Source organism: Nothobranchius furzeri, chromosome 2, assembly GCF_043380555.1.
Source record: "Nothobranchius furzeri strain GRZ-AD chromosome 2, NfurGRZ-RIMD1, whole genome shotgun sequence".
NCBI lineage: Eukaryota > Metazoa > Chordata > Actinopteri > Cyprinodontiformes > Nothobranchiidae > Nothobranchius > Nothobranchius furzeri.
The window spans coordinates 14,089,834-14,117,612 of record NC_091742.1 but is presented as its reverse complement, the minus strand read 5'-3'; the positions used below and the strand labels follow the sequence as shown (position 1 = coordinate 14,117,612).

Here is a 27,779-nt window from a genome sequence, read left to right as displayed (position 1 = left end):
CATATGGTACCAGCTAACGTTCTAGGGTACCTCTTAGCCAATAGCGATGGCAGATTTAAATTCAAATGCAGTGCAGAGTTTTTACCTGACAACGGCACAACACTGTCAGTTTTAGGCAGAACATTAAAGTTTTAACTAAAATGCACTTAAGTGCTAAACTATTGACCACACGTGTCTGCAGCACGATTAGACACACATTTTTATAGTTTATCAGAAAAAAAAGCTGATTTGGGGGTGACTTGCTCTTTAAGTAGGGGATCACTTTGTTGGAGCAAAAATCCCGTCTTCAGTCTCAAACGGTTTTCTTTGGTATTTTTCTCAGATTCAACAAGGAAATGGGACATTTTTCATATAATTTAGTTAACTGACTGCCTCACACTGGCTCATCTCTTGAATTTGAAAATATTCCCAGATAATTTGAAAGTTTTGGTAAATATAAAATCCTCTGAAAATGATCTGAGATTGGAGTGAAATTTTCATAAAAAGCTGCTGGAGTTCAAAAGGACACTGAGAACCATTCAAGTTTGGTTTCTTAGGTGTTAAATGAAACGAAACAAGGTTGTTTTAGTGGTAATAAACCAAAATAAAACCCATGAATAAATGTTTATTTGTGATAAAATAAAATAAAGTCACCAGCAGAGCGTATTTCTGTGCAACTCTGAGCTAAAGGTGGATATTTACCAGAAAACTTGACTTTAGTCTGCATTTCAGTTACAAGGTTGAACAACTGTGTCACTGCAGCTGTGCTCTTTAAATTTTAATATCTTTATCTCTTATTTACAAAAACTGGGAGGTGACTTCTTTGAGTTTCCCAGAACGCCGGCGGACACAAAACAATAAGGATAACACTGATGGTTGTCATGATGGGTAGTAATAAAAACAAAGACTGCAATCAGAGCAGCTGATTGAGAGGCTCAGATGGAGAGGAGGAGGGGGGGGGGGTGCAAAGGGAGGATGATGGGGGGGGGGGATGGTGTAGGAGCAGAAGCAGCCAAGCAATCAGGGAGAGACACAAGCAGGGACGAAGGTGGGGGAGGTTACTTTGCCTACAGTGCGCCACAATTAAATCTACAATCGTTTTTCTGTGTGTGTGTGTGTGTGTGTGTGTGTGTGTGTCCCAGCCAGACATTAACCGCAGTGCTTCATTTATCACTGAAGCATCTGTAGCTCCGGTGGGAAGGTGAAGAGAGACTCAGTCCAGGTTTTAGCTCTTCTTCTTCTGCTGTAGAGACCCAAACTGTTTCCACCACAAAATGTTGAAAAATGTCAGCGTTACTAACCAGTTCTGTTCTGTTTACACACCTGTGACCAATTCGGATGGAGTCCTTCACCGCTCAACCTTCTGGCAGATCGTGCTGCCCGTGTGACATTAATTCAGTCACCTGTACCAGTCTGCAAAGGTGCGCCAGGTCCCTCCACAGCCAGCTGCTGATCGGGATTTAAAACGGCGCAGACAACAAGGCCGAGTTAACAAAACTCCCGTAAAAAATAGTTAGGTTACTAATGGCAAATGAACAAATGTTTATACTTTATGCTGAAACAGACAGAGGACAAACTAATACTATATCACCACCTACTGGACTGGAGTGTATACCCCTGTAGAATTATAAGGAGCTTAGCAAAAATAGTTTTCATACATGTGTTTATGTTTGTGTGTGTGTGTGTGTGTGTGTGTGTGTGTGTGTGTGTGTGAGAGAGAGAGAGAGAGAGAGAGAGAGAGAGAGAGAGAGAGAGAGAGAGAGAGAGAGAGAGAGAGAGAGAGAGAGAGAGAGAGAGAGAGAGAGAGAGAGAGAGAGAGAGAGAGAGAGAGAGAGAGAGAGAGAGAGAGAGAGAGAGAGAGAGAGAGAGAGAGAGAGAGAGATTGCATCAAGGGGACATATTATTCAAATCCCCCTTATTGCATCCTTTTGTGCTGCCTCACAGGTCTCCACTGTCTCTAAACAGTCCAAATGTAAATAAAATCGTTCATCCATTTTCTGTCAGCATTTGGTTTCAGTTGAGATTTGCTTCTACAAGCTTTTTTTCTTCATTGTGACATCACAATAAGGGGCATAAGCGTAGAACCCACCCTCACTTGTTGACGCCGAAGGAGCAGCAGCTCTACTCTGAGCCTTTCCTGGATACCCAAGCTCCTCATGTCATAGCAGCCAATCAGGGGGTCGGTGGGCGTGGCCAGCAACTGAAACGGCTCATTCTGGAAAGTACTGAAACTGGAGTTAGTGAGAATGCTTTATATTAGAGGGGTTTGGTGCAAATAAATGAATGCACATGTTTTGTATCGACCATAAAACGGTTCAGCTTGTTTTAACGTGACAAAAAATGTCCCCTTTAAGCCTTAAGAGACCACGTCTTCTGTTTACCTGACTAACTTAAGCTAATGCAGCATTCAGCTATCGGAGGTGAGACATTTGCTTATCATGTATATAAATGAGTAAGACTTGTAACGCTGTCCTTTTCCACCGACCCTCTCCTCCAACAAACATGTACCCCCTTAAACAGGAGTGTGAGAGTTTTACTCTACACAGAAAACACTACTGAAGACCAATGTTCAGAGCACGTTCAATGTCCAAACGGTGATGCTCTGACCTTCACTAGCGTAGTGCATCAATCAGGTTTGATCGGCAACTTAATTTAAAAACCATTTCTGCAGAAGGCTGGATGCTGTGGTTGCCGTGAACCATCCTTACCTTCTCATGATAAAAATCAGCAACATCACTGAATCTTTTAGCACCATGCTGTGGTTCGAATCCTTCTCTTTAAAATAAAAACATCAAAAACATGTTAATCAAAACTAGCTCCAATCTTGGATAATCCTCTCTCAGCTATAATCCTAATCTGACCCGATCAGCTTGTCCAGTATCTGGTCTGGGATCTGATTCTGATGACACGTGGATTCAACTGTGCAGAAACCTAAAGGTTGGCGTGAACCTCTAAGGATGGAAATTCATTCAGCTGAAGTTGTTGTAGTGAATAAAAACTTCAGTGCTGATGTGTTAAATGTTTCCGTATCTTATCTTGTATATTTTATCAGTCTCTTCTGCCATCTTTATTGTCACAGAGGAATATTAAAAAGTGATGAAAGGCCACAGGGATAAACCAGAGTGTGCAGAGCCCTGATTGGCTGGTCCTGGCTGCCTTCACACACATGTGGGCCTGAGCTGAAATAGAGCAGCACTAATAGTGTGTGTGTGTGTGTGTGTGTGTGTGTGTGTGTGTGTGTGTGTGTGTGTGTGCGTGTGTGTGTGTATGTGTGTGTCACAGATGCCACCATGGATAAAGGCCTGTTCTGTGATCAACCTTATTATTGTGACAGGATTCAGGGTTCTGGGAAAGAGACTGGGAGGCAAGCTCGTTAGACACACACACACACACACACACACACACACACACACACACACACACACACACACACACACACACACCACACACACACGGGAAGCTTAAATTCTACTAACAGAGTGTGTTTTTATTGTAGATCTCAGTTGTTCTTTTAAAACAGCTTCATGTCTTCAGATTTGCATCTGGGAAAGAAAATACACACATATCCTCAAACTCCAGTTTTCTTGTGTGTTAGGTTGAGTTTTTGTTTGGTTTCCAGCTTGCATTAAATATGTATTTAAAAAAACGTCATTTTCAAAGCTGCGTTCTTTTTGCAACGCTCCTATACATCCAGCCAGGAGGTTCTGGGTTGTGAGAGCCCGATGCTTGAGCAGACACAGTCATGCTTCAGCCCGGAGTTTGTATAGAACACACACATTTGGTCATTTTTCTGGGTCAACCAAATAAGCCAAAATGGCAGATGTTCTGTCTGATTTTTCTTCCTAATTTTCCAAACTTCGATCGCACTGACCTCTGTCTGCTGCAGGTAACCTGCTGACTGCTCAGTGCTCAGGCGCACAACCACATACTACACAACCAGCCCTGGGAAAAGAAAGCATGTTTACCACAGACTCTTCTGCTATCTGGGCTTCATCTTAATTTAAATGTAAAATACAGGAATTACTCTTTTATGTGTTTTGACACTGCTATTATTCTCTGATATTCTCTGAAATACGCGTATTTCAAAACGGAAAGAAAAAATAAGCAAATTTATTCAGGCCAGAAATGAGCTGCTGATTTTCGACCTCTGCAGCTGCTAAGACGACCGGAGTTTCAATTCTGAGATACAAAAACTGCAGTTGAGGGACAAGCTGCAAATTAAACGGGGGAAAAGAACAGCTCCCATATGCAGCAGCAGGTCTGTGACGTCACGCGGGTCAAATAAACAAGGGCTGCTCAGCAAAAGCAGAAATGCTTGCAGAACAGATTGAGTGTGATAAATCTCTGAGTGCAGAACAGAAAAAAGATGGAGCGGTACTGGAACCTGTGCTAAGGAGCTCAAATGAAATAAAATGTTTAAATGCAAGAAACAGAAAGTTTTCTTAACTCAGAAGCTTTTATCTGACTGTAAACCACTTAGTTACCCAACTTTGTCACGTTAACGCGGAGAATAGCTGAGAGCCGCTTCCATCTGAACACACGTGTGCTGCATGTTCACGCACGGCTCTGCAGGAGACCAGATGAGTGGTGTGTTTTCTGCTGCTTTGTATCTGCAGTCGTCTGTGTCACACACACACACACACACACATGCACGCACGCACGCACGCACACACACACACACACACACACACACACACACACACACACACACACACACACATACTTACATGCATGCACACACACACGCACACACACGCATGCACACACACACTCTCTCACACACACGCACACACACACACACACACACACACACACACATACTTACATGCATACACACACACACACACACACACACACACACACACACATACTTACATGCATGCACACACACATGCATGCCCGCACACCACACACACACACACACATGCTTACATAGTTACATGCCCGCACACTACACACACACACACACATACTTACATGCACGCACGCACACATGCATGCCCGCACACCACACACACACACACACACACACACACTACACACACATACACACACACATTTGCATGCACACACATACGTGCGTGCCCACACATACACACACACACACACACACACACACACACACACACACACACACACACACACACAGGCAGATAAACAATTTAAATGTAAATGTCAGTGGGAAAGAAAATAAGTCCAGACAGAATACTAATGAGTGTAACTGCTTACGATGTGTGTGTGTGTTAGTGATGGCTGCCTTCAGGGGCCAACAAAGACATGTTCATTACAGGCCACACACACACACACACACACACACACACACACACACACACACACACACACACACACACACACACCTGCACACACACACACACACACACACACACACACACACACACACACACACACACACACACACACACACACACACACACACACACACACCTGCACACACACACACACACACACACACACACACACAGATGGAGGATAATGTGAGAAAAAAGGAAGAGGCTGAGAATCCGTCTCATAATAAAGATGCAGGATCAGAAATTCCTCTTTTAAAACGATTGAGATCCTGAAGTCATCGAAGGTTTTTCCAATGTTGTTTTTATTTGTAGCTTTTCTATTCTGTTAATCTGGCAGCAAATACGATTCCGTCTGCAGGATTCCAGCCCGTGAAAACTAGGGCATCTCCGATTCTGTTTGCTCTGCTGTTGGGATTTAAAAAGAAAAAGTCTGTCTGCACACTCTGGATCGGGGATTATCAAAAATTTATTCCAGCTTGCAGTTCTGCAGGGTTGCAATCAAACAAGCGACGGCTACAGGCTGTAGTTTAAAGGGAATCTGAAGAATCGTTGTGGTTTCTTAATCAGTCCATCTTAACTACAGAGCAGAATGAAACCTCGTCCTTCTTCTGCCTTCCAATCAGGAGAAAAATTCTGTCACGCTAAAACCAGAGTTAAGTTAGACCTCAAAAACAAGCCAGTGCTCACAAAGTTGTAGATAAAAGTGATGGAGGTGAGAGATTTAGACTTCGATACGTTTGATTTTGTCTAAAAGCAGGAGATGTGCAGTAGAGAAAACTGGGAATGTTGCTTTATTTGTGCAGAGCGTGCACGCGATGTGGAAACACAGATACAGTCTGAGAAACTAAAATATAAGAAGTGTTGAAGTTGAAGAGACGTCATAACGACACACAGCTGCAACCTTCATCCTGCAGAAACAAGAGGAAGATGAGAAAGTGTCCTATGTGTCTGCTGCTCTGACTCACAACGAGAAGCTGCTCGTGTAATCAGACCAACAGGGACGTGTGTGTGTGTGTGTGCGTGTGTGTGTGTGTGCAGGTGTGTGTAGAGAGGGAGAGAGAGAGATGGTGTGATAAAAGGAGAAAAAGAAGGATCCAGATGTTTGCTTCATTTTAATTCTCCCCCACCTTCCCATATTTAATCCATCTCCCTCCACAGCAAGCCATCTGCACACACACACATACACACACACACACATTGAGCCCCTGGCAGGCCCATGTCAGTGTGCTTTAGCTCATCCAGGTGGTTAGGTGGCCTGAAATGAGTCCTCGTGCACCTCTGGCTCTGCTGATTGGAGTGAGTGCAGCTGCTATGAAAATATGCAAACCTGCTCACTGCTCTTTAACTGGGTCAGTGTGTGTGTGTGTGTGTGTGTGTGCGTGTAACTGGCAGTGGTAATGCATTCTTCTTCACCGACTCTGTATCTCTATCAGGACTTATTTTAAGATTCAACTTTTAGTCTGTGAGCTCATTAGCTGCAGTTTTAGCAACAATTCTCAGGAATGTATGAGTTGTATAGTTTTAATGTTTCACTTGTGAATAGAATGGTGTGTATGTGTAAGTTTGGTGATGGAGTTTTTATTATGAATGAATGAATGATGAATTATTATGTCTTTTTATGTCTAACGACAACAGATGGAAATTAGCCTTTGGCTATAATCTGGCATGTTTACATTCATGTAAGCTGCTTTTACATTTATGTTCATTAACATGCACTGTCCTAAATAAAGAACAAATAGAACCGCTGGGTGGAACTGATTGTAGCTCACACACCGCTGGAGGATCGTCTTCATCTAATTAATGCTTAGCATCATTCAAAATGGCCGCTGCAGCTATCAGAACACACAACTCAGTGGGTTTTACACACACTGACCTACTGATCGTTGTAACTGCTATGTCCAGATAACAGATACTTAAAACGGGGACTAAATGACTTCATTTTTGCCTCTTTTTTTCTGTTATCAATCACGTTTTATTTTGTCCTTCTGCAGAGAAACATGATGTGAATGGAAACAGAACTGTTCCACCTTTTCCAGAAGGAACCCAGATGGTCGTGTTTGGTAAGTGATGAAAACTAAAAAATGCTTCAAAATGTTGTTACAAGCTAAAACTCCTCATCGAGAGGAGCCAGTTGAGGCGGCTCGGGCATCTACTGTAGTTAGGATGCCTCCTGGACGCCTCCCTGGTGAGGTTTTCCGGGCACGTCCAACCAGGAGAAGGCCTAAAGAAAGACCCAGGACACGCTGGAGGGACTATGTCTCTCGCTTGGCCAGGGAACGCCTTGGGATTCCCCCTGAGGAGCTGGTCCAAGTGGCTGGGGAGAAGGAAGTCTGGGCCTCCCTCCTTGGGCTGCTGCCCCCGCGACCCGACTCTGGATAGGCAGCCAAGAATGGATGGATGGACTAAAATCTATATTTTTATCATATTGTGAACACGAGCTACCAACTACATGACTCATCATTAATTTATTATAATAAAGTTTGACTCTAAAATTATATTTAAGCAGTAAACAAGCTGAGAAAGAGAGATTTATTTACCTTTCCTTCATTTAAAGTCATGAAGTGCAGTGAAGAAGCTAGAATATAAGATGGAGGCTGCTGTTCCTTATTTATCTCTTATTGTTTTATTCTGAAGGAATGGGCTGTTTCTGGGGAGCAGAGAGGAAGTTCTGGACACAGAAAGGAGTTTATTCCACCCAGGTGGGCTACTGTGGAGGGTATACACCTAACCCCACATACAAGGAGGTGTGCACAGGTACTCCCAACACACACACACACACACACACACGCACGCACGCACACACACACACACACACACACACACACACACACACACACACACACACACACACACACACACCAGATAGTGAGCCTAGTGTGCGTCTTCTACTGAGTTAGTAAATTGTAAAAAAAAAAAAACAAGAGGAGTCGATCATTTCCCTCAGGTCCCATTAAACCAGGGCATGGATAAGGCTGCTATTGATGCATGTGTGTGTGTGTCTGTCCGTTCAGACCCTCCAGTCCTCCACCACAGACTGAATCCATCATTTGACTTGCCCCATCACCTGTCTGTCACTTTCAGTTTTATTCAGTCAAACTTTATTGATTCGCTCCAGAACAGTTTAGACAATCCATCAATAAGGAAGTTGGATAAAAATAAACATTAATTTTTAATGATTATGAATCCTAAAATGTTGGAAATACTGCAACAAAAGGAGTGAATTAACAGGAAAATGGGCCAGAATGAGAATTTAGGAAACTGTGGCAGCTCCACAGAGTTTGTTTGTTTTATTAATCTGAGATATTTTTGGGGAATCTTAACAGATTTTTAAAAAACTTTTATCACCTTTGCAACAAAACTGAACCAGAAGCTGAACTGACATTTTAATTTGAAAGGATTTTTAGTATTTCTGCTTCCTGCCTTCGCTGGTTTGTTAAGCAACAGACTGGTGCAGCTTTGCAGCAGCATCAGGCTCCTAAATGGGCAGGTTTGGAGTTAATTTGTGGCTCTTTTATAATAAATATCCTGACTGCTCTGGTTTGTGTTGTGCCGAATTGGCTGGTTGTGCATCATTCATGTTGTCACATCTCTGCTAGCCATCCGCATCCCAGAGACTTTTAAACAGAACAGATGCAGGAAAGATCAGTTATAGTAAATTTATGTTTTATTTTCCAGACTTAACTTGCACGATTAGACATGCATTTATATAGTTTATCAGGAAAAAAAAGCTTATTTGGGGGTGACTTGCTCTTTAAGGTTTAAAATGTAATGTTAGAAGAATGAATTATTTATAACTTTTACACAGAAATATTTCTAAATGCCCCAAATGTTCCTTTGACTTTGTCTAGTAGACCACCACGTTCTGGTTAATGAGCAAACTCGCTCCTTAGCTAACTTGCCAGATTAATTTGAGCTAGTTTTGTTCTTTAGGCAGCTGATAAATCTGCTTTTTAAACATTCAGACGTCTAGAAAGGATTCTGAATTCTTTTCATAAAGCTGCACAAAGCTTTATTATTAAGGACCAGTAACTAAAACAAGCATATGAAATGTTACCAGACTTCACAAAGGCCAGCTCCGTTACTGATCCGGCTCCAAGGTGGCGAAACACCTGGATTTGCTCGGCTCTTCTGCCAACAAAACTGGGGCTTTGAGAAGGAGTGTGTGAGCGTTCTCGGCCTGCCACTGACCGGCGTGGCGCCGTCTTCTGGGACTCGTTTTTTTTTTTTTTTTCTATTTTGGTTGAATCAAATCAAAACGGTTCAGTTTGTGTGTGAGCAGAAAGACCGACCAGCTAACAGCGCAGCCCAATGCTTGTTTATTAAAAAAACACAAATAAATCTTCATTTTCTCTCTGCTGAAACAAGAAGTTCTGTGAAACTTTACGAGCACGTGTGGATCATCTGGTGGATAATTAGACTTCCCGAGCTGATTGTTCACTCTGAATTAATGCCAGATTGTGAGATCATTTTGCAGCCAAACGTGCGGCCAGCTGCAGCTTTATTTTCCGCTCTGATTCCAATCTTTTACTGTATTCCACATCCAGTACGAGATAAATTTATTCCTGTGAGATTGGCCTGGTGAGACATTAATTTAATGCCGACCGCTGCTTTGTCTCTGTTCGCCAATATCTGCCGTAGGAATCCATAACTCCTGATATTAAAAAGTAATAAGGCAGAGAAAGACATAGGAGTGGAGGTGGAATGAGAGACGTGAGGAAGATGAGGTGTCACGTAATGGGTCACACTCATTACCAGCACCAGCTGCTGTTTGACGCTCCGCAGAGGAGGTCCTCTGTAGAAAATCACTTTGGGCCTTTCAAGGACTCCGGCTGCTGGATATTCTGCTTTTCTTGTGTAAATGTGGTCCTTTCAGGGTCTTAAATATGACAGTATCTTCTATAAATGTTATTAGGACAATTGGTTATTAATTCCAGGTAATGATGAGATGATGGAGTCAGATACGCTGCTGGGAACTAATGACTTTAGCAGGAATTTAGATTGTTTTTAGTGTTTGTGTGTAAAATTAACATAACGTTTTAATGTCGTAGACAGAAATTGAGGTGAAATTAGTCCTGGATGTGGCAGATTTCAGCAGGAAGAGAATCATCGTCCAACTTTTATTGTGAGAAGAAGCTGGGTCCAGATCATAGCAGCTTTCCTCGGAAACCTCCAGCTTCCTCGGCAGGATTCCCACTTGTCCCCTGGCCAATGTGGAGAGGTAACCTCCAACAAGTTGAAGGTCGACCCGATGGGTCCCTGCTGGCAGGACGTGCCGGAAACACCTCCCCTGGGAGACGTCCAGTAGGCATCCTGACCCAATGCTTGAACTACCTCAGCTGGTTCCTGTCGACATGTAGGAGCAGCCACTCTACCTAGCCCCTTACCCTAGCTCAATCTCTAACCCCTACTTCACACTACCTGTGACTTTCTCTCCACACTGGGAGAACCTCTGCTGTGCTCATTGGACTCGCGAGATCACAAAATCCCTCAAGTTTATACCATCCACCATTAAACCAAGAAGAAGGAGATCACATTTGATGTCATAAATGGTGTTGTTCCTCTCCACTGCCAGGATTAAAACCACGAAAACACACCGCTGCACTTCTGGAACGGTGCTGGGAGTAAATAAGCTGTTAGGTCACTTGTTATTATGTGATCTACACAGTGCTCAGCAGTATACCCCGCTACATTTGTCAGAAAACCTTTAGTTTCCCTTCAGAAGTAACATTTCAAACAACAAAATACTCCCACAAATGTGGGCCATGGGTTGCAAAGAAGATTTGTTAATTTTCACACTAAAAAGTGATTTTCCTAACAAGTCCATTCAAGCCCATGTTGCAAAACAAGTCTAGTCTTTGGAGAAAAGCCACACTTAAGGTGACCACATTCAAATGGACAGGCATTCAACTACTGGCAAGTCTAATGGTGCGTTTAAGAGGTGTCCAGCAGACAGGTGACTATAAAAGGGCATTACTTAACAAAGAAAAGCCCCTCTCATGTCATGCTGTCATCAACGGCTCCACGTGGAAGAGAAATGTCATAAAATCTGAGAAAGTAAGTAAGTAAGTAAGTAAAAGTTTATTTGTATAGCGCCTTTCACAGATATGAATCACAAAGCGCTGTACAACATGATAAAGATCAGAGCAAATACCTCTAACCAATAAAAACATCAGAAAAACAGTAGCAGTGATAAACGTAGAAAGTAAAATCATGAGTATAAACAAAGTGAAGGTGTGAACCCGAACAAAGCCATCTTTTTGAAACATTTAGGGAGGGAACGCCTGGATGAAAAGGTGAGTTTTTAGATGATTTTTAAAGACCTCTACAGTGTTAGAGAGACGGAGGAAATCGGGAAGGAAATCATTCCTTCACACAGAAAAGGTGAGGGCTACAAGATCAGAAGAGCTTTACAAATCAGTCACAATACTGTAGCAAAAGTCATCCAAACATTTAAGAGAGATGGAAGAGCAACCATCTTACCGAGACGTCCACAGAAGTTAACGTCTGGACAGGAGCTTCTTCTGATGAGACGGGTTAAATAAAATCACCGTGCAAGTTCACCGCAGTTGGCTAAAGCTAGACTGGAGTGATCGTTTCCTGTGACATCATACGGCGCACACTGCAGAGGAATGGCATGCATGGGTATGGTCCACGAAAGAAGCCTCTCCTAAAGCCCACGCACAAAAACAACAACACCTGGGATTTGCTAGGGCCCACGCTGAAAGAGATGAAGACCACTGGGACTCTATACTCTTATCACTGTTTTTTAAACTAATGGTTTCAAAACTACCACTGGCGTGGTAAAGGTGAGGATTTCAAAGAGAAATGCATGGTGCCTACAGTGAAGCATGGTGGTGGCAGTGTTCTTATGTGGGGCTGCATGAGTGCTGCTGGTGTTGGGGAGCCGCATTTTATGGATGAACTCAACAATATACTGCTCTATGAAGGAGTAGATGCTGCCATCACTCCGTGAACTTGGTCGTTGCGCACTTTTCCAACACGACAACGATCCAAAACACACATCTAAAGCTGCTGTTGCATTTCTGAAGAAGAACAGGACAAAGGTGGTTGGATGGCCAAGTCTGTCTCCTGATCTGAACCCAATCCAACACCTGTGGGGAATTCTGAAGCCTGGTTGAGCACCACTCTCCATCCAGCATCCAGGCTCTAAAAGAGGTTCTTCTTGAAGAACGGAAAAAGAAGAAGATGAAGGTTTTCCCGATAAAAAGCTGCTGGCAACCTGGGATCACGCTGAGGTTAACCTCCTCGTTGGTCAAGCTGGACTCATCGATTTCAGGGATGAAACTCTGCTTTAGGAAGGGGTAGTGTCCGCCGAACGGCGTTGCTGAGCTCTGAGAAGAACTCCGGCTTCACGATGGGGCGACAACACAGCATCGCAGAAATGGTCGTAACTGTGACCTTCTCTGTGTCGGCATGGTCAGGTGAGTGCACTCCTGACTCCAGGTGTTCACCAGCCCCCCCCCCAAAAGCAGCCAGAGCCTGAGAGAGCGTCGTCTTCCCGGCACTTTCCAAACACGACGAACACACCACCAGTGAATTTGCAGTGAAAAACCCCAAATGTGACGTTGTCCCCCGACGTCAGGTTAACTGGAGCCGTGAGACGCTGTTTGTTGACAAACGTGCCGTATTTGGAAGCATCTCTCAGACTCAGGGTGTGGTCTGTAGCAGTCAGGTGAGCATGAGCTCTGCTGATGGACTGATGATTGGGAAGGAGGATGGAACAATTTTTGCGTCCTACTACGTACTCTTTCCCAGGGAGGAGATAGTGGGTCTCACCTTCAGGCTGCAGGGGTGTAAGAATCCACATAGTTCGGCTTTTCGTTGTAGATAAATGTTGCAACATGTCGCCAACTTGTTCATTCCATGCCCAGAACCCCCTTTTGTTGTGAGGTGTATTCATTTTTGCTTCAACAAATTTTAGTAAAACAGAAGATTTTGTGACCTAACTTATATTATTAGCATTAATGTCCTGTTATGGAGGTAAACCCAGCCTTGTCCATCAAGCTGCTGATTACATTTGTACTTTTTAGACAAGACCGCTTTATTTATCGAGCACATTTCCTACACAAAGGAAACTCGGTGTGCTTTACATACTAAACTAGAAGACTAACTCAATATCAATAAAACACTGAGAAGAGAACTAAATGTAGTCAGCCGGGAATTAAGTAAGTGAAAACAAAGAAGGTGCGAGGTGGCTAAAACTAAGGCAGTAAAAACTGGTGCAATGAACCACAGAAAACATTTAAAACTAACAGAATTTCATAGCATGTACTTTTTAAGGGGGTGTACTCATTTATGAGCACTGTATACATGAAATGGCAATGCTGCAATAGACTTATATTTTGAAAATTACTAAGCGTTTGTTTATTTATTTATTTGCATCGCCATGGTTTGAATCGCCTCCATAAATGATACTGGATTTAAATTTGAAGCAGTGACGTTCTGTGCCGCTGATGCTTCCAGTGTGCAGCAGGGGTAAGGCTCAGCTCAGCCACCTGAACCAGGAAATGAATTTTGACCGCTTGCATTTGAAAATTGTTCTTTCTGTCATTACCCAACCTTCATCAGTGAGGATTAGAATGAAGAACTTCCCGCTAGTTGAGTGCTTTGCTGTCTGGCATAGCTCCTTCTGTATCAACACAGATCAGTTTAGTGTCCGCGTCACTGCAGAGACAAAGTTTGGGATCTCATTTAGAAATGAACGGTGGTGACTTGTGGCTGTGAGCTGGACGGATCTTCTGTAGCAGTCTGTGGATCTGAAGAAGCCTCAGTCTGAAGACTGAAGCAGAAGGCATAAGCTAGCAGTGGGTTGCAGAGTGATGTCATGGACTACATCACTATTCTCAAGCACTGTCAAAGCACCTCATTGCTTTTTCAGTCCTCTCCATGTCTCTGTCTACTCGTCTTGGCTGAAAACCAAACATTTGACAATACTGATTGGCTACGACGGCTATCTTGAAAGGGGTTGACTTCAAAGTTTATCGGTTGTAGATTTACACCGTGACATGTTCTGCTAACAGACGAACAAGCGCGATGTTGCTTCGGAGACGATGTCCTGGACTACTCCAGCTGCTGTTCGCAAGCACTGCCAGTCCACCTCTTCTGCTTTTCCCGTCCTCTTCAAACCTCAGTCTGACTCTGGCAGCAGATGAGTGGATCCTGGTGGAGCGAACGAGAAGAATTAGAGCTGAACATTTGAGAAAAGACAAAGCTAGTCCTCTATCTGATGTTCCATCCATGATGGGTTTCACCGTTTATTCTTGAGTTCTGGTTTTAAGGATTTTCACACCTCTTCTGATTTCAAAATCCTGAATAAATCTAATTCTAAAGTTATTCAGAGACTGAAATGTGTGATGAGATGAGTTGAGCTTGTGCCTCTTTGTGTCTTTCATACATTGTTGTCAGGCAGGACGGGACACACCGAGGTGGTTCGGGTTGTTTTCCATCCAGATCGGATCAGTTTCTCCAGTCTTCTCAGAGTCTTCTGGGAAAGCCACGACCCGACTCAAGGTAGAACCCAAACTCATGGAGAACTTTTAACTTGCTTTTTTAGATCATTAGTTTTCATCCGTTTAATTTACATCCAGCCTTCATTTTCTCTAATGTCTGTGAGTCAGTTTAATTGCTGTAATCATGTTGTGGAAAGAAATTCAGAGTTTATGAAGCTCGTCAGATATTATGAAGATTTTTATGATACCATCCACCTACCCAACCTGATGAGCAAGGTGTGGTTCACTCCTTTAACAGATACATTTGCAGTGGTCTCTGATAGGATTGAATGCCTTGCCAGCCTTACTCGGGGCAAAAACAGCCCAGAGAGGCTTGGATCCGCATCGATCAGCATGTCTGCAGCTGCAGAGAGTGGCAGTGGACTAGTCTTTCCTGATATTTGGACATCTCGTCTGAATCTCTCCTCTAATGTGGCAGTCTTCTAATTCCATTGAACCGGGTGCACTGGAGTGTTTTAGCCCCAGAGTACGACTTACGAGGCCTTCGTTCCTGCTAGAAGACCACAGCAAATATGTTGATTAAAAGAGTGAACCACACCTTTAATGTTAAACTTGACTAATATTTGAACTATATTCAGTCAGCAGCATTTAGCTTCCAGCACACATTAACCTTCGAAAGCTCGAGACGCCTACAGAAAAATGATCAAATCAGTCTAAAAGAACAAAAAGATGCTTTCAGCTCTGCAGTGATAGACAGGTCATATTTTGGAAATGTTGTCAAACGTTGATTTCACATAATCCGATGTTCCATTTGCCGAGAAGCAAAGACAAAGGCGCCCCACGTCGGCTGAAATCCTTCACTTTTGTCGTTTCTTTGCATTCACGTGTGTGTGTGTGTGCCTTCAGGGATGCGTCAGGGGAACGATGTCGGGACGACGTACCGCTCTGCTATCTACACCTACACACAGCAGCAGCTCCAGGAAGCTTTGGCCTCCAAAGATCAGTACGAGAAGGTACAACATATCAGGTTGGGGTCTGTCTGTTGTATTAATGCATTAAAGCAACCTGGAAAAGCTTTAATCCATCAAACCTTAACAGGGCTGAGAAAGTGAGTATTTTTGGTTTTACTGAAAGACGTGATTCTGCAGAACAGGCCGTCCAAACAAAGGAAACTTGTGAGTTTATTTACTGAGGGCCTAAAAATGCCTCAATCCAGACTCATGTAACCCCGAAAGAAACAAGGATGAAAAACCAAAACCCACAAATCGTTCTGGAAGTTTCCTCTCCTGCGCTTTTTGTGAGTCAGCCCTGCCTGACTCCACTTCCCAGCATGCCTCTCTTCTATCATCAGAGCCGTTTGTAGATGCTGGGCACATCGAGGCCGTGCATCTGTTTGTCCGTGAAACATATATGTCTGTTGCACAAAAGATGTTCACACGCCGCCGCTCTCCAAACCTCTCCTGCTGAGGCTTTTCCACCGCCGTCCCACCGAAGGGCCTGTTTCCATGGAAACTGACTGGAAAGAGGGGACTCTATTCTACTCTAGTCTTTTCTACTGTAGTCTGGTCTTCATTAGAGTTGCTCCTCACCCTGTTTGCCCTTCTTTTGGCTCGTTTTTCTCCTTCCTTTTAGCAGAACCAGGACCTTGAAAGGATTTATCAGCCGACTGTGTTATTGCTGTTTTCTGTTCGGTCCATGGGTTATGTTGTGGTCTTTTATGTTTGGAGTGAATCTCAAACAAACCAACAGGAAGGAGGAGAGAAAATGCAAGAGCAGCCCCGGTGAACACAGCGAGAGGTGAAAAGTGAAGAGACCAGAGATCCAAAAGGTTAATTAACAGAGACGTGGAAACTCTAAACGCTTCAATGCTAAATCGAACTAAAGTTAATTTCCTTTCACTTAAATCTCAAAGGATGTGAATATGTTGATTCTCTTCATAATTGTAAAATAATCCTCAGTTTGTTGTGTTTAGAGGCTGCAGGGACCTGGCAGAGACGTTTTAAAACTTAAAATACAAACAATAAAAACTAAAAGCCTCAACACTGCATCACTGCAGGAACTTTCTGAGTTTAATTTCTTTGTTTTCGACTCAAATCAAAATACAAACTCAAGCTGGTTTTTTAGCGGTGTCTGCTTGGAGTTGGGTTCTGAATTTATAAATCTAGTTACAGTACGTTCCAACCGGTTGGTAGGAACCAGCAGCGTGAGGTCACTAATGAAGAACGACCTTCACCCGCAGAGAGGCAGGACTCGCCTTCGGCGATGGACCGAGGAGTCGAGTCGCTGCTCCTCCTCGACGAAAGTTGTTGGTAAGGGTGGGAGGAGCTTCAGGGTACGCCCAGAGCAGACGGATGGATGGAGGGTCATTCACAGGAATTATCTTTTTAAATACCTATTTCTGTACTTTTCATACAAATTTGTAAATTGTTGCAGAAATTTGATGATTCGTCTTCATTTATGATATGAAGTATGATGACGATGTCACAAATCCATAAAATCCTAAAAAACCAATTCTGTAGCAAACAGGAAGTCAGCAGAGCGAGCCCAATGCTGTTTTCTGTCGTTACCCTTCATAGGGTAACATGACCTCTGACCTCACGGGGGTCACTAACATATTCTACTGAGTCTCTCCTCTTAAAAATACAGAAAGTCTGATTCAAACAAAATGTTTTACGCCGTCAGTTTAATAATTCTGACTGATCTTGTCTAAAATGATCGTTCTTTTCTTTCTGATCGTGTGTATGAGGAGTTTATTAGCTGAAAATGTTCTAATTGGGCCGAAACCCCAAACCAGACTGGTTTTGTGTTTATGGAAACACAAATGTACACACAAACACTTCATCTGTTGCAGAGAACTTCACGCTGTTCCAAACTCCTGATTCTACAAATGGATGGGCCAACATGTCCTTTACATGATGCGACTTTAACCCCTTCAGGCCGGAGTCTTTGTGGTTTAGTGTTTCGGTTTTTTGTTTTTTGGCGTGACGAGATGATGATGGACGGGCAGATTTCTCTCATCTAACCATCATTTCCTGAAAATCTCTCCTAGATTTTGTTTCCGCTCAATTTTTTATCACCAGATTGGCGCCCCCACCCCTTCCATCTGTGTCTGCATGTGTGTGCACGTACGTGTGTGTGTGCGTGTGTGTGTGCACTTGGCCTTTAGCAAACACACTCCATGCCAAACCATCTGGGTATTAAATCTGTCCTACACAAAAATCGCTTCAGTTGCAGACTAACGTAATCGTGCACTGAAGGTTTGTGCATCCATTTACATTCCAGTCACCATAAAACTCGTTTATCTGGTTAGCGTCACAAAGCTTCCGTGTTTGAATCTCAGCGTCTCTCTTCCCCAAAAAGCAAAAGAAAATGTGAATAATTCAGTGTTTTCTCTTCTCTCTTCTTTGGGAGTTCTTTTCACCACATTAACCTCCACATATTAGCTCAGAATGCTTTAAAATATTGATGAATTTCTGCTCTCAAAAGTCTCTTTAAAGTTTTTTTTTTATCGTGGCTGCAGCTGCGTTTGTCAGCAACCTGCTCGTTCAGCTCCAACCCAAAGAACCAGAATCCATCAGACGCCACCAGAGTGTCCGATAAACTCGCTGCTTGCTGCTCCTTCACCTGTTCCTGCAGCCACTTTTTAGTATTCGGCTATGAAAAATGTAGCCGGAGGAGCAGGAAGAGTGGAAGCTAAGCAGACGGAGTGCTGAAGTTTAGATCAGGCCTGCTGTAAAAAGAGATGAGAGGCTAAAAACAGGCTGCTTCATTCAGTGGCCTGGTATTGACCGTGTTCGCTTCGCCGCCCGGCTTGATTGTATTGTTCACACAGAGCGTGATTGGGTAATTTGGTGTGTGTGTGTGTGTGTGTGTGTGTGTGTGTGTGTGTGTGTGTGTGTGTGTGTGTGTGTGTGGCACAACAGCACTGCAGAAAATTACCTTGCTGGTGCTTGTCTGCAGCATGAAAGGAGCCTCCCTTTTCTTTTCTTGCCTCCTACCCATCATTAGAGTGTGCACTGCGTCTGAAATGGCAGGTAGTACTTGGTGTGTGTGCTTTTTTATTGTAATAATGCGTGCTCGGCCTGTGGGTGCTGAAGCACTGTGTACAATTCAATTCAATAATACTTTATTAATCCCAGAGGGAAATTAGAGTTTCAGTACACACAATTCTGAGATCAGACATACACACACACACACACACATGACAAGAATTGGTGACTGTGTTGTCATTGTTCTGGCATCTCCTCTGCTCTGATCCTCCTCTCTGGCTACAGTTTCTCTCCATGAATCTTTTTTCAAACCCGAACACAAACTGCTGCTCTTTTCTTTCCTTTCTTCTGCTCTTTGTGTGTGAATTCCCCCTCCTGTCCCGTTAACACGGCAGCTTCACCTTGTTTCGCTGCGTTTTTCCCCCGCTCCTCCTCTCCGTCTCATGGGTGCTTATCGGCGTTGTTCACGTTTCCCCCGCCGTACCAGAGCAGTCAAGTTATTTGCATTCCAAATGAGCAATCTACTTCTCTGACATGCAAATTAATGGATGTGAATTATGCATTTATAGCACGCAGCTAACACAGCATCAGGACCAGCGAAAGCTCTGAAACACTGAGGAGGAGGAGGGGCAGGGACAATAAAGATGCCACCACAGCGGGGCGATGGGGGAGGCTGCCATTTTAAGGTAGCTGGGATTTCAAGTGAACTGGCTGGCTGCTGTGTTTTAAATCTCAAGTAATCACTGAGAATAATTGTTCTCTCGACTGGACCTGAAACAGGAAGCTAAAACAAAAACAGAAAATATAGAAAAACCTCTAAATGATGGAAATCTGCTTCTGAGACTGGCTCCTCAAATGAATGCAGCTCCAGCTCTGTGAGTATTTATGGAATGATGAATGTTCAGACTGAAGGGATTTCATAAATGCACATCTGACTCAGATTTTCTTATAATCCTTTAAAGTGGTTTTGATCAATCATTTCTGAAGCTCTTTGGACTTTACCCCAATGTTTCACAAAGAAGCAGCAGAACGTAAAACCATTCAGGCATGAAAGGTCCCTGAACTCAAGGGATGAACCAGCATTAAGTCTGCCCAGTGTTGGAAAACATCCCATAATATCGTCTGCCGTTTTGTCATCCCAGGGCAAACTCACTGGTGAATAAACGTACTGATTTGAGCCAAAGTGTTGGAATGTGGAAACATTTGAAAACAGGATGACTAATAATGACAGAAATACAAAATGTCTTATTATAAAAGCTCTAAAAGCACTTTTATGTATGTATGTATGTATTTTATTTATTTATTTATTTATTTAAAATGTGCATAACCAACAAACCAATGTGTGTGCCTATTTCAGTGCCCGTTATGACCTTAAGCTTTATTTTTCTAAAATTTTCAACAAAAAGTCCAATTTTCTTTGGTCGTTATTATTTTTTTACCACATTAAAGATTAAAATAACAAAAAATTTTGTTATAAATAAATCTGAACAAATCATCAGACGTTGTGACTCTTTAGAAAATGTTTTTATTGGATAAATAATTGTGAGACCCTGAACTGGCCAAAGTAACTAAAGTAGACAGTAACTAGTTACCTGCAGCCTGTCATGAGGACACATTAAACTAACAGCATAAGTCTGTCATGATAAAAAGGCTTCATCCAGTTCAAGGTCACACAAGCTGACGAGGACAGAGGAGAGTCTTGAGTCATCAGCCCTTCATCCACCATCATATAGAATAAATAATTACTAAATGTTCTTTAATTCTTAGTTGTTCTTGTCGGGAACATTCCTACCAGCTGTGTATTTTTACCACTGAACCTGAATCAGACCCTCTGGGTGTTTTTATCCACTTCTTAAACTGATGACATCAATTAAGCAAAAATGGTTTTCTCACTGCTAGAGGGAGTTGGTTCCAGAGACGAGGCGCACAGATTGAGAACGCTCGTTCTCCTCGCGTCTTCACCCGAACACTTGGGACCTGTAACAGGCGCGGCGCTGCTGATCGAAGAATTCGACCAGGTATGTAGGGCTGAACCAGCTGTGCCAAGTGGAGAGGTGTATAAAGATAGAGTGACTTAAAAACAAGAAGTAAAATTTAAAACTGGATGCGGTAGCACACCGGGAGCCGGTGCAGCTGGGCCAGAACAGGAGTAATGTGATCCCTCCTTCTGGTGTCCGTCAAAAGGCGGGCCGCCGCATTCTGCACCAGCTGTAGGCGTGCAACCGAGAAAGATATGGATCCATAAAAAAGGGAATTTGCATAATCCAAGCGAGAGATCACAAATGCATGGATCACTGTGTGCAGGTCGCATCTAGTCAGGATGGACTTCATCTTTGATAGCCGGCGAAGCTGGAAAAAGCAAGATCTAACCACCTGGCTAATGTGAGATTTCAGACAGATTGTTTTCAGGGGTCCCATGAAGAACGAAAAAATGAACGCAAGTCAATGGGGGCTAAAAATGCTCTTTTCTAATCTGCTCGTTATGTGCCATGGATTTCACATATGATGTCTGTGAATTTTAAAGATGCTTTTTGATACCAAGAACTTATTTTCGAACGGGGGAAATCATTATTTTAGGTTTTGTGTGAAAACAAGTCCAGGACCACAAATGCGCTTCACGAAAGTGACGTCGTCAAACCAGACACGGAGAAAACTGAGGGAAAATGGCTGTAAGTTCAGCAAACTTCAAATCCCTCCTTCAGGAGGAAAGAACCACCATAAATCTGGGCATGTGGTATGTAGTAGCCACGCTGGAGGAGAGGTGATAAAGTTGTGACGTTACATGTGCGACGTGCCGATGTAGTCATGGTAATTACGAACTTTTACAAGCTAATAAATCTCAAAGTACGTGGCTGGTGTGGTCGAAACACCCGTTATTTTCATTTAAATTGTAGTGTAACATATGTGTGATCCAGGGCGTAAGGCAAAGCGGATTCGAAAATAGCTCTTTTAGCCTCGTTGGCTTGCTTTCATTTTTTCGTTCTTCCGGGAACTCGTGAGCCGACCGGACTCCTCATTCCTGCAGCTCTGCATGCTTGTTGTCTGAAAAGCTGCAAATGTGCTGAACTGTCTAAATGGAATGCGGCCGTTGTTAGCATTCAACCCGTTGGGCTCAAATACTAAAAAACTTAGAATCAGAGATAAACAGGATTTACTTAACCCTCCCACTGTCTTCATGGGTGACCCCGCGAGGAAAGTTGACCATTGAGCAGGATTGGTGGTTTATCCTTTGAGGTCCACGTGTTCACTCTTCACCCCTGCCATGTGGACCTCAAGGGATAAACCATCAATCTTGCTCAATGTTCAACTTTCTTTGCGGGGTCACCCATGAAGACAGTGGGAGGGTTAAACTATAATTTGTTTAATTTTTAGAAAACTAATATTACAAAAATTTACGACTGATTATATATTTTTTTTACTTTTTAGTGAATCGGAAACAGGCGGCATGCCTCACAGAATGTGTATCCGTGCATCAGGATCACGCTGTGAGCAGAAACCACAGATCCAGTCGACTCCGCCTCCGTAGCGATACACATTCTGTCCAAGACTAAAATGCTTAGCCACCAACACTTACCTCTCCGTAGTGACATTCTTCAGACCAGAGAGAATAAGTAATCCATCCAGGGAGTCTTCCCAGTGCCTGGAAAAGGAGGCATCCTGGTCAGATGTCCGAACCACCACAGCTAAATCTTTCGATGATGAGGAGCAGCGACCCCTGACCTTCTCTAAAGCCTGATTTATACTCCTCTGTGAGCTCCGCAACGGGAGATGCACACGGAGTGTTGGAAAGGTTTTCGCATGAGAACTTCTGTTCAGGCGGAGGAGAGTTGCAAAGCAATTCCCCCGCCAGGTCTAACGAGGGCGTATCGCTGTTCTGTGGTATCCTGCCACCACAACGCTCATGTATCCGGTCCATGATGATGTATTCACTAATGTGTTTATAAATCTCAGAGACTTTATAACAGGAACAACTTTCATTCTCCTCCACCTCTTTATGTTGCCGCCACCTCTAAACCCACGTTTCCCGTCGTTTCCGTCAATGTTTGCTCCATATTTTGTACTGGTTTAGGGTTCGGGTTACCCTAACCCTTTCACGGGTGAATAAATGTTTATATTTTCGGACTTTTTCCGCGATGCATTCTTCAGTCTGTTGTGGGACTGTTGCTAAATATCTTTTTAGTTTTTGACGGGGCAATGGTGGGGCTGGTGACAAATTTACAGGAAGCAGTGTCCTGACCAATCACAAGCTTGCAGTCTCCGTCAATTTTTACGGACGTTTAAATTTTGGGCATGTCTCCGTGACCCTCTGTGAGCCCGTCGGAGAGCCCTTGCACCGACGCAGACGGAGAAGTATAAATCAGGCTTTAACCCTCCCACTGTCCTAATGGGTGTGACCCCGCAAGGAAAGTTGGCCATTGAACAGGGTTGATCGTTTATCCCTTGAGGTCCACGTGGCAGGAGTGAGGTGGTGCTCACTCCTCACCCCTGCCACATGGACCCAAGGGATAAACCATCAACCCTGCTCAATGGTCAACTTTCCTTGCAAGGTCACACCCATTAGGACAGTGGGAGGGTTATGGCTGAGCTCGGACGGCCCTTTGAGGAATAGCCTCAGCTGCCACTTCACCATGACTGGATCTACGTTCGCATCACTGCAGAAGATGCCTTTTTGCTGTCCCAAGGTCAGGCTAAAGGTCGTGACTTGCAAACGCCAAATTCGCAGAGATGAAACCCTGAGGTCTCTGCTCTTGTCGCCATGACTACGCCTTGAGATCAGAAGATGAGAGGGGTCCCGCCTGCAGCTCCAGGAAGCCCAACATCCCATAATGTTCCAGTATCATTCCTACATTTACAGCAGAATATCCTCCTTTTACCACCTCTGCAAGGTTTAGCTCTTTAAGGAGACTTTTTAAAGATGATGGATGATAACATTTAATAACCTTTTCTAACAGAATCAGCCACACGTGTCACATGATGGCGGGATATGGAGCGTGTAATGGAGCTGGGAGTTACGGCACGCCGCTGCTTTCCAGTGGTGTCCAAATCAGACGAAGCACCAAGCTGTAAATAATTTACCTGAATGCTCCGACTCAAAATTACATTCACATCAAATTTTTACAGAATAAAACTGGAGCAGCCTTGACTTTTGTGTTCATTAAAAACCCACCAAATCAGATCTTTAAGGTGGAACTGTGAGTTACAGCTCGCTTTAGTGACCTTAAGGAGGAAGTAAATCCTGAGCAGCAATTCAGTGTTTAAAGGGGCATTATGGAAGTTTGACAGCCAAAACATGTATAGAAATAATAAATTTCTTCTTCATACATTCTCCTGCAATGCCCTGGTCCTGTAGAATGAGCCCTGGCATTTTTACTGTGATTGCCAGTTTTTCTGTAAAATCACAGAAAAAGAGAGCTGCTCGGGTCGAGCAGGCTGCTTCATACGCGTTCACGCTCAGGCATAGCCTGTAGCATTTGCTATCAGTAGCTTTAGCAGCAGAGAGAGAGGCAGTGCCACTTTGTCGCTGTTCCTAACGCCTAGTGACAAAGCTAGCTACATTTCTGAGGACCCTTAGCTACTTTCTGTAGAACTTTCTTCTAGATATTTCCAGCAAATTAGCAACAAAATAGCCATTTTTGCTCCGAACCGTTCTTAGGTTTGATGTTGTTTCAGGTGTTATCAAGGATATAAAAGTTACAGATGCTATGAATGTTACTGGTGTGTAGCTCACCTTTCTGACTCCTGTGCAGAAGACCCGGGTTCGATTCTGGATGTGAACATAGTTTATTTAGAGTTTCTTTTTTACATTAATGGTATATTTTTTTACAGTAAGATGCCCAAATTTTTATTTGAGACTCGCCGAACGGCATTGAATTCACAGATAAAAAAGATGTGGGTTCAACTTTCATTTTGGAACAATTTTTCAAGCAAGGGAAGGGAATGATCTGAGCATGCAGGAGGACTGACCCATCTTAAACCTTTGTTGGCTGTGCTGAACAGAAAGGTACAGAACCAAATTATTTAATTAATTAGCTGCGCATTCTCCTGTCCTCTGTCCTCCGGGCCACACACACACACACAAGGGACTGTCTCAGCTGTTGTTTTCGTTAAGGAGTGTGCACGTACAGCATGCGCGCCTTGTGCACGAGCCTCCTATTGAAGTTGCTGTGACGCTTTTGGCCTGAGGGGGCAATCGCGAGCATAAAAATTAAAAAGTCTGTAAGGCCCCTTTAAGAAGCCAAAATCTGTCGAATCAAATTTATCTCCCATCTATGACCTGAAGAAGAAGAAAATATCATTTCTATAGCGTCTCAAGATAAAAATCACGAGGCGCTTTACAAAAACAGAAAATATAAAAAAGAATTTAGAAAATGGTTAAAATATATTTAAAATGAGCAAAAAATAGACAATTGTGGTTAAAAAATGTTAAGAAAGAGAGAGAGTGAATAGGAAAGAGGGAAATCAGTGGATCCTGAGGAAGGTGGAATAGGTGGGGAGAGCAGAATAAAGAGAGAGTGGTGAAGAAGGTCATACAAAAGCCAGCTTGAACAAGTGAGTCTTCAGCTGTTTTTTAAAGGAGACCACTGAGTCCACGGATCTCAGGCTCAGGGGGAGAGAGTTCCAGAGTCTGTGGGCCACAGTAGCAAATGATCTGTCACCTTTGGTCTTTAGCCTGGTGCTGCACAACCAGTAGACTTTGATCACTGGACCTCAGGGACCTGCTGGGGGTGTAGGGACTGAGAAGATCACCAATGTAAGATGGTGCTTGTCCATGTAAGGCCCTATAGACCAGAACCAGGATCTTGAAATGAACCCTGAAGTTGACTGGCAGCCAGTGAAGCTGGAGGAGAAGCGGGGTGATGTGGGAGTGTTTGGAGGACTTGGTCAGAAGCCGAGCACAGGCATTCTGAACCACCTGTAGACGGTTCAGGGAGGTTCTGCTCAGACACGTGAAAAGAGAGTTACAGTAGTCTAAGCGTGAGGAGATTAAGGTGTGGAGAACAGTCCCAAGTTCAGAGCGGGACAGAATGGGACTCAGCTTAGCAATGTTCCTGAGATGGAAGAAGGAAGAGCGAACAAGAGAACTGACATGAGAATCCAGGGTGAGGGCTGGGTCAAAGGTCACGCCAAGATTCCTGACAGAGAGTTTGGTGTGAGAAGCAAGCTGATCAAGAGAGTCTCTGACTTTGGGAACCAGCTTGTCTGGGGTACAGATGAGGATCTCAGTCTTATCTTCATTCAGCTGAAGAAAGCTCCCAGCCATCCAGGTTTTGATAGAGTCTAAGCAGGTGTGTAACAGCTGCAGCTTAGACATCTCATGAGACTTAAAGGAGAGGCACAGTTGGATGTCATCTGCATAAAGATGGTAGGGGATCCCTTTGAAGGAGCTCAGGATGTGCTGAAGAGGAAGCAGATAGAGGAGGAAGAGCAGAGGCCCCAGCACAGAACCTTGTGGGACACCATGGGTAAGGGAGGTGGTGGAGGACCTAAACTTGGAGACGGCCACAGGGAAGGAGCGCTCAGAAAGATAAGGACGTTTTGATAGAAAACACCTTTATAACTTCATATCCCATCATTGCTGATTTCATTCAGAAATCCTCACCTGTGGTCATGAGTTTTGAGTGAGAACCAGGTTAAGACCTGCAGGACAGACTCTGAGGTGGTTTGGGCTTTTTGTTCAGGAGGTCTCCCGGAGGCCTCTTGGACATGTCCTGATGGCAGGAGGTCCCCAGGTCAATCTGGGACAGATGGGAGGAGCGATGTCTCTGTGCTGACCAGGGAGCACTTTGGGGTCCTGCTGGTGGAGAGAGCTGATGTCACCCGGACCCGGATAAGCAGATGACAACAGACAAATGAACATGTTTCATAGCACAAAACAAAAACAATCATAAATTTCCTCACAGATGTTTAAAAAATATCGTTTGAAAAGGTTCAGAACCTTCAGAAGAACCAATTCTTACAGATAAAAGTGTGGAAGAGTTTTGTGTCCATAAATCCGTAACCAGGTTTATTTTTGTTTGTGTTCCAGGTTCTGACTGAGGACGGGTTTGGCCCAATTACTACAGAGATTACTGAAGCCAAACCCTTTTATTATGCTGAGGACTACCACCAACAGTACCTGAGCAAGAACCCAGATGGGTACTGTGGCCTGAGAGGGACTGGCATCTCCTGTCCAGTGGAACTCGGCAGGACGACCCAATAGGTCATAATTTACTCCAACCTCAGATTAAACTTGAAAATGAGTTTTACTGCAGAGCAACAAGAGAAATGAATTCAGGTTAAAACATTTCCAAAACGCCATGATTTAAAGGGAGACTAGGCAGTTTTAGCTTGCTTTTAGCATCCCCTAATGTCTGCTAGTAAAACCAAAAGTGGCACTTATCTTTTCGCTGTGCGTTTGTCTTTTTATGACCTTAATCTCACGGCTGAGATGTCTCCCAGCCTTCATTAGTGTCTGCAGGAGTGGTTCATCACTAAATCACACAAACTAGCTGTGTTCATGATCTCAATGTTTAGGAAGCAGGCTGCTGCACCAGGTTTGTCAGCCCCACTTCACTAAGTCCCACAGAGACCGGACCGGCACTCTGAAGTTGCAAGTGCGGTATTGGGCGGTAGGGGTCTGAGTGACTTTACTTTAATCCTGTAAAGGGTTGTTTTAGCACATACTGGCTCAAGAAAATGATTTAAAAATATGAAAAAGTTGCAAAGTGTGGCTTTAAAATCTTAAATCTGTTTTATTTTTTAGTTCAAACATTTTCGTGGATTATTTTAATGAAGAAACAGATGCAGTTTATGTGTGAATAAAACAGCTTTTAAAATGTGACGAGTCAGGTTCTTTTCTGTGGAAACGAACTGCTCTGAGCCGTCCGCTCCGTCAGAACCGTATCAGAAAACGTTTCATCTGTCTGTTTGATGCTTTTTAATGCTTCGGTTCTGCTGACGCTAAATTCATCATTTCCATCAACCTGTTGACCCAAATCAGGATGGTTCTGCTTCGCTCACTTTTTTCCAGTTTCCTCCTAGAAGGCCTGAGC

General features: G+C 43.6%; 1 protein-coding gene across 7 annotated transcripts in view; it reads left to right on the top strand.

The window, feature by feature from the left end:
- The window catches only part of msraa (methionine sulfoxide reductase Aa), a 42,510-nt gene extending 14,942 nt beyond the window's left edge, over positions 1-27,568 (top strand). For 2 of the 7 annotated variants that reach the window (XM_070541779.1, XM_070541775.1), the window contains exons 2-7: positions 7,280-7,348; positions 7,923-8,042; positions 14,719-14,819; positions 15,665-15,771; positions 20,647-20,765; positions 26,774-27,568. In XM_070541779.1, coding sequence (XP_070397880.1) covers positions 7,280-7,348; positions 7,923-8,042; positions 14,719-14,819; positions 15,665-15,771; positions 20,647-20,765; positions 26,774-26,784 — 527 coding nt within the window. In that variant the 3' untranslated portion in view covers positions 26,785-27,568. Of the gene's footprint in view, positions 1-7,279; positions 7,349-7,922; positions 8,043-14,714; positions 14,820-15,664; positions 15,772-20,646; positions 20,766-22,173; positions 23,150-26,773 lie in introns of those variants that run through there. The other 5 variants (XR_011515519.1, XR_011515520.1, XM_070541781.1 and 2 more) reach the window with 5 other exon arrangements.
- The last annotated feature ends 211 nt before the right edge of the window (positions 27,569-27,779 follow it).